This window comes from Cnephaeus nilssonii (genome assembly GCF_951640355.1).
Source record: "Cnephaeus nilssonii genome assembly, chromosome: 5".
NCBI classification, from domain to species: Eukaryota; Metazoa; Chordata; class Mammalia; order Chiroptera; family Vespertilionidae; genus Cnephaeus; species Cnephaeus nilssonii.
Window position 1 is genome coordinate 66,327,657 of NC_137076.1, and position 13,256 is coordinate 66,340,912.

The window sequence follows — 13,256 nt, forward strand, 5'->3', positions numbered from 1 at the left end:
GCTGACGCCCGCGTGATGACGCACTCGGCATCACCGTCTCCAAGGAGCGGTCCGGGGCACCGGTTTCAAAGTCGCAGGGCGGGCCGCATGGACTTCCGCTCTGGCCGGGCCATCCTGAAGTCGCCACTCACTCCGCGGAGGACGCCGCCCCCGGGCTGCCCGCCGGCTCCCTCCGCGCTCTGGGAGGCGGCCCGACACGACCCGGAGTGACCCGTGGGACGCCTGTATCCACCCGCGTCCCGTCCCACCCGGCTGAGATTTGTGTGAACGTGGAACGGAATGCACTTGGCGGGCCCCCGGCAAACCTGAAACCTGAAGTCTCTTTCCTGAGCGAGGGACTCGGCTGGGACTCGGGAGGAGGCGCGGCCCCCGTGGGCGCCTCAGGAGTGGGGTGCTGATTACTACGCTTGACCACGTCCGGAGCGGCGCCCTAGGTTTTGTCTTCCCGCACACGAGTCCTGTGTCTTTTTTGAGGAAAGGAAAGGTGGTGAATGCTCCAAACTCAGATTTCATCCAAATGGCCACGGAAATCGACCCACTGAGAGAGAAAAGTAAGCTCCTCATTCCTTTCCTGAGAATTCTTAGCCTTAAGAATGTCATGTCATCGTTGACCAACTAATGTTTTTTGAATGCCTCCTGGGTGCGTGGACATGTGTGGAAACTTAAAGAAGTCCGCTGCAGAAAAGCTTGGTGGGACTATATGAGGATGTGTGTATACTTGAGCAGAACCGTTTGGTGAATACTTGCAGGTTCCTTAGCTTACCCGGGACTCTGCTAGACACTAACCATGTTTGTTATGCTTCTCACATGCTCTGGGACCTTAGAGGGCCACCGCTGGGAAGGGTTTCTCTGTCTGCAGTCAGACCCTGGAGGCACAGCTCTGGCCATTTGGCCATTTAGGGAAGTCCTCCTTTTTCAGTTATGTGCCAGAGCTATATAAGCATAGCTGCTGCCAACGTGAAGAGGACAACTCTACCCTCCAGGAATTTAAATCAAGGAGGGAGATAAATAAATTCCATAAGTACACTGAAGTGGCAGCAACTAACAACTCCTTTGCCTCCGTTTCTTCCTAGGTTCTTGGCGTGATTAAAATAGTGTTTAAATATGTAAAGGATTTGGAATTGTATGTGACACATAGTGCTAAACAAATACTAACTAGTATTGTACAGGCTTATTATTAACTGTGGTCAAGGAAGGTGCCAGTGGGCTGGAATTTGATGTGCTAATATGAATTTACTAGGCACCCCAAAAGGAACAGTATTTCCACATTGAGGAGATTAGAAATATGCTTAGTTAACAGCTTGCAAGGAGGTTAGCGTGGATGGAATGTGCTTTATAGAGAGAAATGACAAGTGCAGTTGAAAGGGAAGAATGGGGCTAGATGGCCAGCAGTCTTGTCTGCTATGTGTTCAGGAGTTTGGACCATTGCACAGGTTACAGGAACCACTGAAAAGAAATCAGCTGAGAATAACATGATCAAATTGGGATTTTGAAAGCCCAGTGTGGCTGTTATGAGGAACATGCCTTATAGCACAGTGCAATTAGGTGACTTATCCAGGTAAGAAATGAACTAAGGTCGGTACAATGAGATTGGAGATTAGGGGGTTTGGGAGAAAGAGGTGGAGGGCAACCAGGAAGATAGGGGGGGAAACAGTAGGTTTCATTTTGGAAGCATTATAGACCAGTGGTGAAGAACTCAGCCCATCTCTGACATTCTCTACATTGGCTTCTATTGAACTTGATTGCCTCTTTTCGTTTGTTCCATTGGGATTTGAGAGTCTCGCTCAAGACAGTGTGATTTGGTACTTTTCATCTGGCAACTCCACATGGCACTGCCTCTTTATGATAAAGTGTCAGCGTTACACATCATAACCACTGGCAATTCCACACCCAGTCAGGCTTCTAGTAAACGTCTAGCATGTTTGCAGAACACTATTCTTCCATTTCCATCTGAGAAGGGAGATCTGATAGTTCTTAGGGATCTGTTCAAAGAGGGACTTGTATATCAAACTAAGAAATGAAGAATTCGTTCTTGTAGTGGTGATTATGGACAGTGGGGATGGACTCATTTTTTCCTTTCATTCTCTTAACAGTCTCTTTCACGGAACAGAACTTTCTAATTGTGGTGAAGTTCAATTCCTCAATTTGTTGTTGTTTTTTGTTTGTTTGTTTGTTTTAGTATATTATATTGATTTTTTACAGAGAGGAAGAGAGAGGGATAGAGAGTTAGAAACATCGATGAGAGAGAAACATCGATCAGCTGCCTCTTGCACACCCCCTACTGGGGATGTGCCCGCAACCAAGGTACATGCCCTTGACCGGAATCAAACCTGGGACCCTTGAGTCCGCAGGCCGAGGCTCTATCCACTGAGCCAAACCGGTTTCGGCTCAATTTGTTTTTTTATGGATCTGTGTTACATCTAAGAAATCTTTGCCTACACCAAGGGTGCAAAGATTTTCTATGTGTTTTTTTTTCTAGAAGTTTTGTAGTTTTAAGTTATACATCTAGATCTATGATCCATTTTGAGTTGAATTTTGTAAGGGTTGAGGCTCATTTTTTTGCATATGGATGCCCAATGGAAAGAATATCCTTTCTCCATTGGAGTACCTTTGACCTTTGTTAAAAATCAATTGTCTGTATTTGTGTAGGTCCATTTCTGGACTTAATTCTGATCCATTAATATGTTTGAAGTTTTATAATAATTCTTAAAATCAGATAGTGTTAGCCTTTCAAATGTGTTCTTTTTCACAGTTGTTTTGGCTATCCCCGTGGTCGGCAAACTGCGGCTCGTGAGCCACATGCAGCTCTTTGGCCCCTTGAGTGTGGCTCTTCCACAAAATACCACGGCCTGGGCGAGTCTATTTTGAAGAAGTGGCATTAGAAGAAGTTTAAGTTTAAAAAATTTGGCTCTCAAAAGAAATTTCAATCGTTGTACTGTTGATATTTGGCTCTGTTGACTAATGAGTTTGCCGACCACTGGGCTATCCTAAGGCCTTTGCATTTCCATATAAATTTTAGAAGCAGCTTGTCAATTTCTACAAAAAACAGATGCTTGGATTTTGATAGGCATTGCATTGAAACTACTGATCAATTTGTGTAGATTATATTGAGTTATCTGATCAATTAAAAGTTATATATCCGCCCTAACTGGTTTGGCCCAGTGGATAGAGCGTCGGGCTGCGGACTGAAAGGTCCCAGGTTCGATTCCGGTCAAGGGCATGTACCTTGGTTGCGGGCACATCCCCAGTAGGGGGTGTGCAGGAGGCAGCTGATGGATGTTTCTCTCTCATCGATGTTTCTAACTCTCTCTCCCTCTCCCTTCCTAGACACCATGACTATCTTTCCATGTATTTAGGCCTTTAATTTATTAATCTCCTGAATGTTCCATAGTTTTCTATGCAAGTCTTACACATTTTTTGCTAAACTTGTTTCTGGGTGTTGATATTTTTATTGTACTTTAAATGTATTTTCTAACTTTATGTTGCCAGTATATAGAAATATAATTACTTTCTTTATATTGACTTGCATCTAACAATCTTGCTAAACTTAATTATTGAGTCTAAGAGTTTTATCTTTGTTCTTTTGTATTTACCACATACATATAACTCTAAATAATGACAACTTTTTATTCCTTTTAAATTTTTATACCTTTTATTTCTTTTGTTTACCTTATTGTGTTAACTTAGACCTCTAGTAGAGTGTGAACACATGTCAAAAGAACTTATCTCCTGTCATTACCAATTTCCAAGGGAAAATTTTCAACATTTTTCACACTTACTAGTAAGTATGATGTTTGTTGCATGTTTATACAGAAATCCATTATCATATTAAGGAACATTCTGTTCCTACATTCCTAAAACTTTATAATTAATATATCTTGAATTTCATCAAATGTTTTTTCTGTAACTTAAGAAATGATTGTATTTGTTAATCCTCTTTTGGGTATGCTTATTTTCTATTTCTTTTGGATGGTGACTAATCTTTGTGATTTCCCTTACTGTTCTTTTTCTAACTTTTGGGGATGGAATGGCAGTTTATTGTCCTCAGTCTTTATTTTTTTCGTAGTATATCCAAGATTTCCTAGAATATTTGAAATTCAAGCTATAGATTTCTCTTTAAGCAGGTTTCAAGGCATTACGTTTTCACTACCATTTAGTTTACAGTACTTTCAACTTTGTTTTCTAATTTCTCCTGAGACCTGTGGGTTATTGAAAAGTAATTTTTTAACTTCAAAATTTATGGAAATTTTTCCCTTTACTTTTTGGTTCTCTACTGCACTTTAATTATGCTATATCAGATAACTTGCTGTCCTTGACTTCTGTCTTTTGAAAGTTGTTGAGACTTGCCCTGGTACAGTTTTAGATGTTCCAGGTGATATTGAAAGAATGAGTATTGTAAATTTATCAGGTGCTGTGTTATACTGTGAATTAAAAATATCACCTTGTACTTACTGGACCTCCTTTTTGTCTCTTGCTCACTCCTGCTTAATTTGGATTCTTCATCCTGCAGTTTCTCCTCAATGTGGAAGTTTGTCTTGAAAAAGAATTTCAGCAGATTTTAACAGTTCTAAAGAATATGGCTACAAGTAATCTTTTCAACTCTTTTTACTTCTAGTAGCAGGAATTTAAAAAGAAATGTGCAGAATATTTTTTTTGAGAAAGCTAGCGGAGAGAGAAAATTAAAATTTATGAGATCAGGAAAATTAGTTCTTTGCAGCTGTTCTTCTTTTTCCCATTGGCAATAGTTGGTTTAGGTGTGTAGAAGGGGCCCTATTCTTAAACTCAAAGTGGTGTGATAAAATTTTTTTAAATTATTTTTTCTTTATTGCTTAAGGTATTACATATGTGTCCTTATCGCCCCATTGTCCCCCCACCTCCCACTCATGCTCTTACCCCCCTGGTGTCTGTGTTTAAAATGATGGTTCATTTTATTTTAAGAAGTAGTGGAGGCTAGCAGTTTTGCATTGGCTATATCAAATAATAACGTCTTTATTTCTAGTTTTTAAAAATTGAACATTACCCAATGAACTATAAATTGTTTGTTGTTGTTTTCTCAGCTCAAAGACTAAACGAAGTTCTTAGGCAGTGTCAAATGGAAAATGTTTCCAAATATTCAACAGTGCAGGTATGTAAATGAAGGTCTAACAAACTGCTTTACTTTGGTTGTAAATATATCTGTATAAATATGAATTGAAATAAATTCTACCTTGGATTATTCTTATGTGAAGTTGCCTACAGCAGTTTGAAATTTTACCTAAAACTGTGATGCCTGTAAGGAGAAAAGCTTATTTTTGCTTAATGAATGTAAATTCTTTGATCATAGAAACTGCCCTTTTTTTTTAGAGTTGGAGTTTACATATTATGCATAGTGTTAACAAGTTTGAGTTCTAAAGTGAGAATTCATTGTTGATTTAAAACATTCTAAAATTGTTTCTCAATATACAGCCAGTTGTAAACTTTAACTACCTGAGTTTTCATAGATTATGACAGAAGCATAGACTAGCTCAAAGTAGTATATAATACATGGCATTGTTTTAAATATTTCTTTCCTTGGTTGTATGTTTTTATTTAAATACTAGAGGCCTGGTACACGAAATCCATGCAGGGGGGAGGGATGTCCCTCAGCCCGACCTGCGCCCTCTCCAATCTAGGTCCCCTCAGGGGATGTCCAACTGCCGGTTTAGGCCTGCAGGGATCAGGCCTAAACCGGCAGTTGGAAATCCCTCTCATATTCTAGGACCACTGGCTCCTAACTGCTCGCCTGCCTGCCTGCCTGATTGCCCCTAACTGCTTCTGCCTGCCAGCCTGATCACCCCCTAACCACTCCCCTGCCGACCTGATTGACGCCAAAGTGCTCCCCTGCTGGCCCGATTGCCCCCAAATGCCCTCCCCTGTGAGCCCAATCACCCACAACTGCCTTCCCCTGCCAGCCTGGTCGCCCACAACTGCCCTCCCCTGCAGGCCTGGTCACCCACAGCTGCCCTCTCCTGCAGGCCTGGTTGCCCACAGCTGCCCTCTCCTGCAGGCCTGGTCACCCCCAACTGCCCTCCCCTGCCAGCCTGGTCACCCCTAACTGCCCTCCCCTGCAGGCCTGGTCGCCCCCTACTGCCGGCCATCAAGGGCATATGCCTGGGTTACGGGCTTGATCCCCAGTAGGGGACATGATTCTCATCATTGATTTTTCATTCTCTCTCTCCCTATTCCTTCCTCTCTAAAATCAATAAAAATATATTTTTTTTAAATGGAAAAACTATAGCTCTTAGATTAGTGATAGCTGTCTACTGAGTCAGTCAGAAAGTGTTTTGCTTTTGACATAAGTGAATCTTGTAATTAAAACTGAATTTGTTTTTAAGGTATTAAAAAGAAAATTGTTTTTAAAGTATTATAAAAGGAATAGTTAGTTTCTTATCCTTATAGATATTTTTTGCCCTAATGTATACTCAACATTAAGCTACTGTTCTATGTTTTTATTTTCAAAGACCAGAGTCCAAGGATCTTGAAACGATCCATCCATTAATTCACTATGTTAATCATATATTTTTCTTAAGTTATTTTTTATGAACATTTAACTAAAAAACTAGTGTTTAGGTGATAGAGAATCTTTTGTAATCCAATAGCCTCTGAACTTTGCTCTAATTCTCAGGTTCTTTTGCTTCTGTGTAATGTTTTATAGAATACTAGAGCCCCAGTGGACAAAATTTGTGCAAGAGTAGGCCTTCCTTCCCCCAGCTTCCGTCACCGGCTTCCCTCTGGCACCCAGGACACGGGCTTCCCCCCTGGCCACCGGCAGGCACCCAATACCCAGGCTTCCCTCACAGCCCCAGCTTCATCTGGAAGGTCGTCTGGAAGGACGTCCAGAAGGATGTCCAGTCTAATTAGCATATTATGCTTTTATTATTATAGATTATTATAGACTAGAGGCCCGGTGCACAAAATTCGTACACGGGGGAGGTGTCCCTCAGCCCAGCTTGTACCCTCTCCAATCTGGGGCCCCTCGAGGGATGTCCGACTGCCCATTTAGGCCTGATCCCACTGGGCAGTCAGACATCCCTCTCACAATCCAGGACTGCTGGCTCCCAACCACTCGCCTGCCTGCCTGCCTGATTGCCCCTAACCACTTCTGCCTGCCAGCCTGATCACCCCCTAACCACTCCCCTGACAGCCTGATCGACACCTAACTGTTCCCCTGCCGACCCAATTGCCCCTAACTTCCCTCCCCTGCAGGCCTGGTTCCCCGCAACTTCCCTCCCCTGCAGGCCTGGGTCCCCCGCAACTGTCCTCCCCTGCAGGCCTGGTCCCCCCCCACCTGCACTCCCCTGCTGGCCCGGTTGCCCTCAACTGCCCTCCCTTTCAGGCCTGGTCCCTCCCAACTGTCCTCCCCTGCTGGCCTGATCACCCACAACTGCCCTCCCCTGCCAGCCATCTTGTGGTGGCCATCTTTGACCACATGGGGGTGACCATCTTGTGTGGTGGAGTGATGGTCAATTTGCATATTACCTCTTTATTAGATAGGATGCCTGAAGCGGGGATTCAAACAAAAGATTCATTTTAAATCCTGAGAAGACTTCTGGGCAAGGTGTTGCATCATACCAGTATCTCTTGGAATCTATGGCTGATTTGATTATGAAAGATGATTTTACCAGATAAAATAGTCAGCCCATTAGATGTACCTACATTATGCATTGTGATTATAATTCCTTCAAGCCTAATGGTAACCAAGTAGGAGCACATCTACCCTTACTTAATAGTGAATTCTATGGTGAAATAATAGCTCCTTGAATTCTCTGAAAGTATACATTCTTCTCTTCCATGTACCATTCTTATAGTCATACAATCATATCTTCATTGCTAGCTCTTACTTTTAGTTGTAGTATAATGTTACTGCTTAAGGTTCCTCCTGCAGCTGACTCTTTAGAACATGTGGCTTCTCAAGGCCCCACTGGTCATAGGTCTTGCCTTTCACTGCATGGATTGCAATAGTCAGAGGGGAGGTAATATTAACCCTACCAGACCGCTGTACCGATTTTTCGGTAATTTCCAAATCTGCTGCTATACCACTGTACCTAATTTTCGGTACTTTGCCTGGTACGTGAAAAAAATACGTCACAAACTAAAAATAACCAACCAATCGTGGTCAAACCTCATGGTTAGCCATTGCAAATGTCTGCCCCCATGTGTTTGAATTGACTTTGTGTGGTTTGACGTGAAAAAATTCTGAAAATTCACAATGAAACGAGCGGCTGATGAACTAAGCACTTCAACAGGAAAGTGAAGTAGGTCTAGGCTTATCACAGTCCAACAGGTGATCGATACTTTGGTTGATTCAGACTCTGAGGAGTCAGAATTTCATCAAGAATACGTTTCCAGTTCAAGTGACACAGACAGTGAGAGCTCGAGTGATGAGGAGAATCTTGAACCTTATAGATCTAGAGCTAGATCGATAGTAAGAGAAGGGGGGCGTGTCCCTCAAACAGCTGATGGGGGGAGATCTAGGTGGTGATGAAGGTTGGACAAGGAATTTTGTATCACCAAATACAGATCTGAATTTCAATGAGGATGGAAAAGGCCCAGTGAACATTCCTGGATCTATCACAGAGAAGAGTGAACCGATTGACTTTTTATCCTTCTTTTTGGATGATACTTTCTGGCAAAATTTGACAGAGAAAACCAACCTCCGGGCCCACCAATTGCATATAGCAAAGCCCAACTCCTACAATGCCAAAAATTTCAAGGATGCCACAGTGGAAGAAATGAAGGCTTTTCTTGGACTGAGGGTCTGTATGGAATACTTATGTATAAAGCCCAGCTATTGGGATTATTGGACAAATGAGGGCTCTGACTTTGTTGGGTTTACTCCCGGATTTTGAAATGTTATGACTCGAGACAGATTCTTGGCCCTTTGGAGTTTTTTACACATAATTGATGAGGAAGACACAGATATCGATAAGACAGATAGAACATATAAAGTTAGGCCTTTCTTGGAAAGTCTGCTCCCCAAGTTTCTCCACTTCTATCTGCCAAAGCAGCATTTGAGCCTAGATGAGGGGATGATCCTGACAAAAAACCGCTTGGCCATCAAGCAGTATATCAAGGATAAGCCCACAAAGTGGGGCATCAAGTCTTTCCTCCTCTGTGAAGGTGAGACTGGCTACATTTTGAGTGCAGAAATCTACACTGGTGCTGCACCAATGCCTATAAAAGACTTGGGCACAGTAGGAAATACAGTCGTTTGTCTCCTGACCTCATGTGCAATGGAAAATAAATCTCATGTGCTTGTCATGGACCGGTTCTACCACTCTGTAACCCTTGCTAAATATGCACTGTCAGAATTACACACAGGAATTGTGGGAACCCTGCAGCAAAACAGGAAGCAGTTTCCTAAGTCGCTGAAAAGTGTAAAAAAACTTGCTAGGGGTGACAGTCGCTATCTATGTCAAGAAAGTGTAACATGTTTAGTTTGGCAGGATAGAAAGCCCATCACATTTATTTCGAACTACCACGATCCAGCCCAAAATGTAGTAATAAACAGAAGAAATAAAGATGGCAGTGTGCAAGAAATACAGATGCCACAGCTGGTGAAGGACTATAATAAATATATGGGTGGCTGTGACAAAAATGACCAGATGACCCACCGGTCTCGTCATCATTACCTTCACCGGTCTCGTCATCATTACCACTGGCCCAGGCGGCTTTTCATAAAATTTTCTATGTGGGCCAGTTATAATTCTTATATCTTGTATGCTTCAAAGCAGCAAGCTGCTTCAAAAAAGTCAGTTTATTTCACCAGATATATTCAGAAACTGTGCCTGCAACTTATTGGTGGATACAGGACATCAGCCCACCGCCACCCACAAAAGGAACCCTGCCCTCAACGGATGACCCCAGGCAATCATTTTCCAGAGATTCCCTCTGGGACATCGTCTAATCATCTCTGTGTTGTGTGCATGGAAAAGCACTCCAGGTACAACAAGCAAAATCCTGGAGTGTCTTACAAAGACAATCCATGCAAGAAGGTGAAGAGCAACATCTGGTGCTCACTTTGCAAGAAGTACCTCTGGGTGAAACAAGGCTCATCCTGCTGGGTGGATTGGCACACAAAGGTGGAATATTGGCACTAGATGAAAGGTAGACCTATTTTCTACAATGTCTCCAAGTTCCATCTTATTCTAACCACTTGTTTGCATGTAACTAACATTTTTCTATATCATGTTGATTTTTTCTCTTTAATGCTCAGGAGCCCAGGTATAGGGGACAGTTAGGTTCAGGGCCTCAGGTCTGGTAGGGTTAAACCAAAGAATGTAAAAGCAAGTTATGAATGGCAAAACATATTTACAATTTCAGAAAAATTCATGTTAGAATATATAAAGAATCTCTTCAAATCAATATCAGAAAAACAGGCAAAAGACTGGAACATGTACCTCACAATGGCCAATAAATTTATGAAAAGGTGTTCAAGTTCATTGTCAGATACTTGCAAATTAAAACTGCAGTGAGATGCTACTACACACCCACTGACTAAAGTGAAAGCCATGAATACAACTATTGACAAAGATATAGAACAACTCTCTTAATACAGCCTGTGGGAGTATTAGAACTGACTGATGCATACTCTCAGAGTCATCCTATATAATAAAACCCTAATATGCAAATAGACCGAACGGCAGAATGACCAGCCGAATGACCAGTCTCTATGATGCACACTGACCACCAGGGGGCAGATGCTCAGTGCAGGAGCTGCCCTTAGGCCCTAGGCCAGCCACAGCAGGTGTTAGCAGGGGGCCTCATCGATCACCCTGTCAATCACCCCGCAGAGAGAGGCAACTGGCAGCAGTGTCAGGGGGCAGGGCTGGCAAGCAGTGGTGCCAGGCCGGCCATGGCAGGTGTCAGTGGAGGGCCCCTGATCACCCCGCCAGTCGCCCCACAGATCATCCCTGATTGCCGACCAGGCCTAGGGACTCTACCTGTGCACGAATTTAGTGCACCAGGCCTCTAATATACCCATAAGAAAAGACCTTTATAAGATAGTTCCTTTAACAGTAGGAAGCATACTTATATTAATTTAATGCATTGTTTCTAATGTTTTACCATGAAGAACAATAATTGATGTAGGTTTCTGGTCAATATATATTTTTTTAACAATTTGAGAAAGTTATTCCTGTTTTTTAGTATGCCAAGATTTTTTATTATGTATAGGTGTTAAAATTTACCAAATCTAAAGATGATTTTTCCTTTCTCTCTTTTTAAATTGCATTAATAGAGTTTCTACAGTTATAAAAATTTTAATTGTATTTAGTTTTATACTACTGTCAGTTTTGGCTAGGATGATCTGAGAAAACATTTTAAGAATCAGTATTCTCTCTTATAGAAAGCTGCCTTCAAAGGAGAGGGAGGTGACATATTAGGAAACTTAGTAGTTGACGAAAGGTAAGTCTGAGTTACCAGAAAAATGTTATTTTCTTAATTATACTTAATTATTGTCAAAATAATTCCCGTAGGATTAGGAATGTTTATTTTGTAATCTGCTATACAGTAATCAAATTTGAGTGATCTGTCATTGAATTGAAAAGGGGGGAAAAAAGCCAGTATCGTAGTCTGTCAGAGTGGTTCTCAACTGGGGTGCTTTTGCTTCTGTCCCCTCCCCCAATATTTGACAATGACTGGAAAAATTTTTGCTTGTCACAACTATGGAGGGTGAGGGTGTTACTGTTATCTGTTGGGTGGAAGCCAGGGATGCCACTAAATGTCCTGCAGTGCCCAGGTCATCTCCCCACAACAAATAATTATTCAGCACAGAATATTAATTTAGCTAAGGGTAAGAACCCCTGGTTTGGGGAAAAGGCAAAGTATTGATTGCTATGGGGAAAATTATAATAAGAATAGTAAAGGTCTTGATGTACAATTTATTTCACAAGTTACATATCTATTAAACCAGATTAAACAGAGTATGCCTTTTTTGGTATTTTTTCTTTAGCTTTTCAGCACCTCTTATTACTGAGTATGATAAGCATCTGGAAGAGCTAAATGGGCAGCTGAAATACTATCAGGTATGACATCATAGTTATCAAGCTTTTTGTAATATTTTATTATAAGAAAAGAAAAAGTAAAATAAGACTCCCTTTAAAAAAAAACACACATTGATAAGGAAGAAAATAGCTCTCCGTGTGTGTGTGTGTGTGTGTGTGTGTGTGTGTGTGTGTGTGTGTGTGTGTATAAATTATCTTTGGTCTATTTTTTAATCCAGTGTTTCCTTGCTCCTGCTACCTGACAGGAGCATCTCTTAGATGTGTAGAAACATCCATTAGTCCATTATTTGCTTACATCTTTATTTTCCCCCTAGAAATACCCAAAACCATTACATCTTTTTAGACCTTTCTCTTTATCTATATTTCCCATTAAATGGTTTCTGAATTTTCTCCCCAATTTCAAAAATTACGTCTATCAGATTTTAAACGCTATTGATCCACTTCTAATATAGGGCTAAACTGTGGCAGGTTTTTTCTAAAACTTCTTAGTAATTAGGGTTTATTTTAGGAGCAAAGGGGAATGAAAAAACCGAGGAAGCTGTCCATACCGACATATTATCATGGGTCTCAGCATTTTTAAGATTAGGGTATATAGCAGGTTCATGGAGAACTAGAGGTATAGCACATCATTATTTGGGATACTATCTGAATTTTAATTAGCTACATTTTTAGAGTATACCTAGTATTTGTCATCTCTTTCTTTTATTTGAATTTTTATTTTTTCATTTTCCTCGCAAATTTTGACCTTTCTGATTGTTGGCTAACCACACAGTAGAAGCATTTCTTAAATAGATGCTATATGTTCCAGTGAAGCCCACGAAGAAGTGATGGCCTTAGAGTGTTAATATACTCATCTTTTTGTTTGGCTCAGATACCAATCCCTAAATCAATTTAGTTGTGATAGGGTAGCAGGGTTCACTTAATGTAATGCAAAAAGAAGAAAATATGCCTGTGGTCATTTAAGTTTTGAGCCAACCATAGTAATGTCTTTTAATCTTTCTAATTGACAGTAGCAACAGAAAGCCCTCTTTTGCACAAATGGCATTTTGCTTTTATTCTTAGGACCAGTGCGCTTCTGCTGGATTCCCTCTTTTGGATTGCTGTAATGACATATAGTTTCAATTGTTTTAAAATGGAGCAGCTTGTTATCTTGAAATTAAACTATTTAAAATTCTAAATTTTCATAATTTATCTGATTTATGTATCTCTTTAATCAGCTATTTTACTAAGGTG

At 41.2% G+C, this 13,256-nt stretch overlaps 1 protein-coding gene across 7 annotated transcripts in view; it reads left to right on the forward strand.

The window, feature by feature from the left end:
* Window positions 1-58: 58 nt before the first annotated feature.
* SCLT1 (sodium channel and clathrin linker 1) overlaps window positions 59-13,256 on the forward strand; it is a 106,956-nt gene continuing 93,758 nt past the window's right edge. For 4 of the 7 annotated variants that reach the window (XM_079770671.1, XM_079770673.1, XM_079770672.1 and 1 more), the window contains exons 1-4: window positions 60-551; window positions 5,058-5,125; window positions 11,366-11,424; window positions 11,972-12,044. In XM_079770671.1, coding sequence (XP_079626797.1) covers window positions 518-551; window positions 5,058-5,125; window positions 11,366-11,424; window positions 11,972-12,044 — 234 coding nt within the window. In that variant the 5' untranslated portion in view covers window positions 60-517. Of the gene's footprint in view, window positions 552-1,371; window positions 1,559-3,687; window positions 3,782-5,057; window positions 5,126-11,365; window positions 11,425-11,971; window positions 12,045-13,256 lie in introns of those variants that run through there. The other 3 variants (XM_079770674.1, XM_079770676.1, XM_079770675.1) reach the window with 3 other exon arrangements.